The sequence below is a fragment of the Sitophilus oryzae genome, unplaced genomic scaffold (genome assembly GCF_002938485.1).
Source record: "Sitophilus oryzae breed Bouriz unplaced genomic scaffold, Soryzae_2.0 scaffold_578_pilon_pilon, whole genome shotgun sequence".
Classification (NCBI taxonomy): Eukaryota; Metazoa; Arthropoda; class Insecta; order Coleoptera; family Curculionidae; genus Sitophilus; species Sitophilus oryzae.
Window position 1 is genome coordinate 2,689,002 of NW_022147171.1, and position 7,699 is coordinate 2,696,700.

At 40.4% G+C, this 7,699-nt stretch overlaps 1 protein-coding gene across 1 annotated transcript; it reads left to right on the forward strand.

Moving 5' to 3' along the window:
* The first annotated feature begins 294 nt into the window (after positions 1-294).
* Positions 295-1,722, forward strand: LOC115887602 (zinc finger MYM-type protein 1-like). The gene has a single exon (XM_030907071.1). It carries the CDS (start codon positions 295-297, stop codon positions 1,720-1,722), a length of 1,428 nt encoding a protein of 475 aa, XP_030762931.1.
* Positions 1,723-7,699: the final 5,977 nt, after the last annotated feature.

Sequence of the window (7,699 nt, forward strand, 5' to 3'; positions counted from 1 at the left end):
TGCAAAAAACAGGTTAGTGCTTTCAAAAATTTTAGATGCTATAAAATTTTGCGGCATGTTTGAGCTTGGATTAAGAGGCCACGATGAACGTGAAACTTCAAAAAATCCTGGAATTTTTCTAGGTCTTATCAATTATACTGCTGAACTGGATAAAACATTAAAAGAACATTTAGAATCCTCTACTGTTTTAAAGGAACATCGAAAGAAATCCAGAACGATTTACTAGACTGCATTTTCGAAGTTTATCGAGAAACAGTTACCAGGGAAATACATGATGCGGATTTCTTGGGGGTTATGGCCGACGAAACCACCGACGTTTCTTCAAAACTTCAAACAGTTCTGGTTTTTCGTTATATTAAAGGAAGCACAGCAGTTGAGCGATTTTGGGGCTTTTTTACCAGCGCTCAACAAACAGCTGATTCGCTTAGCTCCCTCATTTTAAATGAACTCCAACCCTTGGTAGGGCAAAATCCAAATAAAATGATTGCTCAATCGTACGATGGTGCAGCAGTAATGAGCGGGAGACATGGAGGAGTTCAGGCTAAAATTAAGGCAAAATATCCCTTAGCTCATTTTGTGCATTGTTATGCACACAAGTTAAATTTAATAATGACACAAGCAGCCTCTCAAAACAGTGATGTTCGGATATTCTTTGGAAACCTCTCTGAAATACCAATATTTTTTTCTAACTCTAGTCAACGAGTCCATTTTTTGAATAAAGTAGTTGGGCGTAGAATTCCAAGATCTGTGCCCACTAGATGGAATTTTAAAAGCCGCACAGTAAATGTTGTTTTTGAATATAGGGAAGATTTGATAGAATGTATGGAAGAAATCGAAGAAACATCTGGTATTAATACTACGACAAAAAATCAGGCAGGAGCAATAAGAAGACTATTGCAAGAAAGATCGTTTGTCTTTTGGCTTACCCTATTTCACTACATTATGCCTCATGTAGATATTTTGTATAACGAACTACAAAAAAGAATTATAGACTCCGTTGAAATCAGTCGCTGCTTGAAATTATTTAAGGAAAATATAACCACAATCAGAAACCAGAAAATGCATGAAATTATGGAAAAAGCAAAATCGTTTGAAAATATCATCGATACGAAAAGATTAAAATTTAATGATGAGACTTGGAAAATATCAGCTACTGAGGTTTGTGATGTTATAATTAATGTTGCCGAAGACCGATTTCAATATACTGACCAACTAAATGCTGCAAACCTGTTGATTTGCGAAAAATTTGAATGGTATGATTTGACCTTCCCCCAAGACTACTTCACAGAAACCATGAAATCATACCCCTTTTTAGAAAAGCAGAGGCTAAAAACAGAATTAACTGTTTTATACTCCAGTGAAGAATATAGAAACTTTTCGTCATGTGCTGTGCTACTTAACTTTCTAGTTAGTAACAATCTTCAAGAGGTATTTAGAGAAGTGATAAAATTATTAAAAATTCTTGTTACTATGCCAATGACTACCGTAGAGGCCGAGAGAGACTTCTCTACATTAAATCGTATTAAAACGTTTTTAAGAAGTACGATGTGCCAAGAGAGACTAAATGCTTTAGCATGCCTCACAATCGAGCAAAGACTAATTCGGTCCATATCAGACTTCAATGAACGTGTGATTGACAAGTTTGCCAAACAAAAGGACAGACGGATCGAGTTAATTTTTAAGAAAACGAGAAATAACTATATTTGTGCATCTTATTATTAAACTGTTATTTTGTTAATAGTGACTTTTGTGCTAAATCTCATTCATCTATACCAAGAACATTATTTTATTCTACTAGCTAAGCCGTTTGGGAATTCATCACTCGGTAAGTCTTTAAACTTGATAAAATCTTGATATTTATTTTTTGCAATTATGCAGCACTGTCTAGTGTAAAGGTCACGAGCCGCCACTGTTTTTGACGTATGTAGATGTTCCGCATTTTTTCCCTAATGGTGACTCCCAACATGATTCTATCCATGGCTCTTTGTGCTACTCATAGTTGTTCTGCTGTTTTTCGGGTAATTGACATAGTCTCCAAGCCATACGCAAGCACAGGTAGAATGCAGCAGTCGTAAGCCTTTTTCTTTAGGTTGATGGACACCTTTTTATCCTTGAAAATATCGCTGATATTTCCAAATGCTACCCATGCTAAATGGAACCTGCGTTTGATATTCGTATTCTGGTTCTCCTTCCCCAGCTTGATTTTATGACCTAAATATATATAATGGTCTACGTTTTCAATAATAACGTTTTCTACGGAAATGTTATGGATATTGTTGCTCATAATCTAGATCTTCTTCAAGTTCATTTTAAGGCCAATTTTCTGGGATTGGTCATTTAGCTCCTTTAGCATGGTGTTCAGTTCTTGAATGTCGCAGACGATATTGTCTTGTCAGCAAGACAATATCGTCTGCGAACCTAAGATGGCTAAGGTTCCCCATCGATGTTTAGACCTCTATTTTCCCATTCTAATTTCATGAAGACATTTTCCAGTGCCAGTGTAAATAACTTGGGAGAGATGGTATCTCCTTGTCTCACGTCCTTGCCGAGTGGACTTTTTTCTGTTTTGAGGTCATCATCTAATTTAACTTGGAAGGTGGCACTATCATAGATATTTTTAATAATGGAATAATATCTGGAATCAATTCTTGCGTCCTCCATTGCAGCTAGAAATCACCAGGTTTCGATGCTGTCAAAGACTTTTTGAAAGTCTATAAAGGCCAAATGTAGCGGTATATTGTATTCAGTTGTTTTTTCAATGACTGATGATCGCTGGATGATCGCAGCGTAGATGATCGCTGGTACTAAAAACTTTTCGAAAGCGTGCCTGTTCTACTGGCTGATAGGAATCTAGTTTCGTAGACAGTCGGTTGTTGATAATGCGTTGATAATGGTTGCGAGAGAAGGCTTATTTGTCTATAATTCTCTATATTTGCAAAATCTTCTTTTTTGTATAATAGCATAGCTTCTGCGTTTTTCCATGCGTCCGGGATTCTATAACTATCGACAGTTAAGGAAAGGAAACTATAGTACGTCAGTTGCATCATGAGGGGTGAACGATACAAGGTACTCACACTGGCCATTGCAGGTAAATTTGAGGAGATCAGTGGGAAGGAGGTCGTTGGTTTGGAGAACATCAATTGAAATTTTCAGATGTGCAATTTTACGCACCATCATTGACAGTTGGATTGCCAATCACTGAAGGGAGACGGTGACCTAAGAAGAAAAAGAAACATGTTTAATTTTTGTTAATAATGCAATGTATTGATTATTTCGATTTCAAATATCGAAAACCAAGACCTGTGCATAGCGCTTTTCACTAAGAGAACTTTTTTACGTAAAAAAAAGAAGTGTATATTTTTTATGTATGTATATGTATTTTTATTCGATCATACGGTACTGATCGAATAAAAACGGCGTTAGCGATGGCTATGAAATGAAGATCGCTGTCATTTTATTGTAAATTTATATGGGAAATGTTATTGATCATCATTTCATGGCCATCGCTGACGCCGTTTTTATTCGATCATACGGTATGTATGTATGTATATTTTTTCACTCAGTTGTTTAATACAGGTACGGACGAAAAGTTATTACTCTTCAAAACAGTTGTTCAAAAAAATGTGGGTACTGCCCCCAACAAGAAAAATTCAAACTGACATCGAAACAAAATTTCATATGTCAAAAAACACCCAAAAACCATTTTTTATCTATATATCGACGTTAGTTCTAGGCCCATTCTTAGCTAAAAAGATTCCTAACTAAAACACGAGAATATACACCGAAACGTTGGCAAAATTTTAAATAAAAGGTTTTTGTTTTCCTGGTTTTCACGGCCAAGTCCTCACAATAGGAATTGACCTCAAATCCAAGGAGGCAATAGAGAAAGAGGGATACACTCTTTACTATAGATTCGGGACAACACCGGTATCAGGTCTAAGAAGAGACCAAGCTAAACAGGTAGAGAAAATGGAGACATATCCTCCAGCCTCCACCTCACAGGAACCTCAGCCGAAGACTAGCTCCTCGACTGTGAAGGGCACGGAGGGCCAAACCCCAACCGTGGAAGGGTGTATATCCTCGGAGAAGGTTGATGGCCACTTCTCGGAGGAGGAACTTCCGTTGTCAGAGGAAGATGAGGAATACCCTATCCCCTCTACAACGGGAGAATCCTCACACACCCCAGTAACCTAAACCAGGTCCAAAGTCCTACTCCAGCCCCTCTTCCCACACCCCAAACTTATCCTTTCTTCCTTCCCCCCCCATGCATGGGATATCCCAAATAAACCTGCACCATGCAAAAGGGTCTTCCGCTACAATAGCAAGACTCTTTGAGAAAAATCATTATGCAATGGTACTAGCCCAGGAACCCTGGGTGTATCAGGGACAAATTAGAGGTTTGTCTGGAAAAAATTCAAAGGTAATATATGATAACAGGCAGGAATTTCCCCGAGCCTGTATTCTTATAAGAAAGGACATTAACTACACATGTGTTTCAGAATTTACAACCCGAGATCTTGTTCCTATCATGGTTCAGCTTAATATCGAGGATTGCAGTAAAAACATCGTGATTGCCTCTGCTTACTTTCCGGGTGACGGGGAGGCACCGCCTCCGGAGGTACGGGAGCTCGTGCGATTCTGCAGCCAACGGCGACTACCTCTGCTAATGGGATGCGACTCCAATACACACAATGAGGTATGGGGAAGCACTAACACTAACACTAGAGGTGAGTGTTTACTTGAATTCCTCTTAGCATGCAATCTTGAAGTTCTCAATGTAGGGGAACAGCCCCACGTTTGTGACAAAAACGCGGGCAGAAGTGTTAGATTTAACAATCGGGAGTGCTGGTGTAATCAGTTACGTGAAACAATGGAGGGTCTCAACGGAACCCTCCCTATCAGATCACAGAATCATCGAGTTCAAATTAGGAGGAATCACACCCCAAACAGAAACTCGAAGGAATCCAAGAAAAACAGACTGGGACATGTATAACACCAATCTCGTAGACAACCTAAGCCGTATAGATGCAAGTAGGGCCAGAAACCATCTGCATCTAGAATTGTACGCAAGGGAAGTCAGCGGTGCAATATTGGATGCATATGAATCTAGTTGCCCCGCAAGTAAAGGCACACAAAAAGTAACAAGAAGCCCTGGTGGAACAAGAAGTTGGCCAAACTTAGATCGGAGGTCCGACGACTCTTTAATAGAACTAAATCCAGTGGCGAATGGCAGCTCTACAGCGAGAAATTAACTGAGTATAAGAAGGAGATAAGAAGGGCAAAGCGGTATGACTTTAGATCCTTTTGCGAAAACATCACTTCTACTCCTGATGCAGCTAGATTACACAAAGCTATGGCCAAGAGTGGATCTATCCCCATCATGGCACTTAAGAAATCTGACGGAAGCTACACGGAGGGAGAGGAAGAGAGAGCAAATCTCCTACTTTATACACACTTTCCAGGTAGCATACCTATTGATACTTATGTAGCTCCCACTGAACCTCACAATCCTTGTAGGGAAGTTGCCAAGCTAGTAATAACAGAACAAAAGCTGAAATGGGCGATCGACACCTTTCAGCCCTATAAAGCAGCAGGAGTGGATGGGATCTTTCCTGCCCTTCTAAAGGAGGGTCAGCAAATAGCTACTCACCATCTACTAAGCATTACAAGAAGCAGTCTAGCAATGGGATATATACCAACCACATGGAGAAGAGCAAAAGTAATCTTCATACCCAAAATAGGCAAAACTGACTGGACAAATCCCAAGTCATTTAGGCCTATTTGTCTCACATCGTTCATACTAAAAACGCTGGAGAAAGTAGTTGACAACCATATTGGAGAAAATCATCTAAAGGTTAAACCACTGCATGATAGTCAGCATGCATATAGAACGGGCAGATCCACAGAAACTGCTCTGTACCAATTAACGGAGCTAATACAGACAAGTCTGGATAGCAAAGAAACAGCAATTTGTGCCTTCTTGGATATTGCGGGGGCGTTTGACAATATACCACATAAGGTGGTCAGGCGATCTCTAGAAACAAGAGGGGTGAACAGAACTATTATTCGCTGGTTTTGGGAAATGCTGTCAACACGAACAGCAGAGGCTCAGATGGGCACCAAAACTGTAGCTGTTAAAACAACGCAAGGAACTCCACAAGGTGGAGTAACCTCCCCTTTGCTGTGGAGCTTGGTGGTGGATGAACTACTAGATGAATTAACTCTAGCGGGAATACACTGCATTGGGTATGCAGATGACATAGTCATGATCGCTCGGGGGAAACATGAAGGCACCTTGTGTGATATTATCCAAAGAGGACTCCGTATCACTGAGAGATGGTGTAGGACTGTCGGGCTGAGTATCAACTCAGACAAAACCGCGATAGTGCCATTCACCAGAAGGCGAAGTCTGAAAAACTTGAAAAGAATCCAACTAGATGGAAAGGAAATACTGCCAACACAGGAAGTTAAATACCTGGGAATAACCCTGGACAGTAAACTCCTGTGGAACAGGCATATTAAGAACACTACCAGCAAAGCCATAAAGGCTCTCATGATATGCAGAAGACTGGCCGGAAATAGATGGGGCTGCTCCCCTAACATTTTGCGCTGGATGTATACCATGATAGTAAGACCCATGATTACTTATGGAGCAGTTGCCTGGTACACAAAACTAGAGCAACGGACGGCAAGGCTAAACCTATGCAAAGTCCAGAGACTAGCATGTGTGTGCATCACAGGAGCCATGAGAACCTGTCCAACAGCAGCAATGGAGGTCATTCTAGATCTAACACCACTGCACATTGTCATTGGTAGATATGCCAATGCGACAATGATTAGAATGGTCACTAACGGAATTAGTACTGGGAGAATTGTCAGATCAGGAGCTTGGAACACCCTCAAAAGGAAATACCACTTCTGCAACTCCCAATGGACGATATGCCAAGAAGTACAACTTTGACAAACATGTCAATGTAGTATTGAGCAATAAGAAGGATTGGAAGAGCGAAACGCTTGCCCAGCAGTTAAAAGACCATACCATAACTTGGTATACTGATGCTTCCAAAACCAATACGGGAACAGGGATCGGAGTGTTTGCGCCGAGAGCTAATTACTCCGAACCAATGGGCACTTACCCTAGTATCCTACAGGCAGAAATCTACGCTATCGAGAGATGCGTACAACTTATCTTAGATAGGAACTATCGGAAACAAGAAATAGCCATCTTATCTGATAGTCAAGCAGCGTAAAGGCGATCAACTCAGTATCAATCAATTCGAAATTGGTCAAAGAATGCATAGAGAAGCTGAATAAATTAGGCAAAGAAAACAAAGTCCTCCTACACTGGGTGCCTGCTCACCAAGGGATAGAAGGCAATGAAAAAGCAAATAATCTAGCTAGGAAAGCAGCGAACACTCCACTAACTGAACCAGAACCGTTCTGCTTTCCAAGTGGTAACCAACTCAAGGCGGAACTCAAGAACTTGGAAGATTCCATCCGCAACCTGGAATGGAAATTTTCCAATGGTCTAAGACACTCGAAGAAGTTTCTGAGGGCTTATGATGAAGAAAAATCACAGATCTTCCTGGGTCTGAGTAAGAACAATCTTCGGATTGTCACGGGGTTTTTAACAGGACACTGTCTCCTCAACGAACACCTCAGTAGATTGAAACTAAGAAGAAACGGCGAATGCAGATTC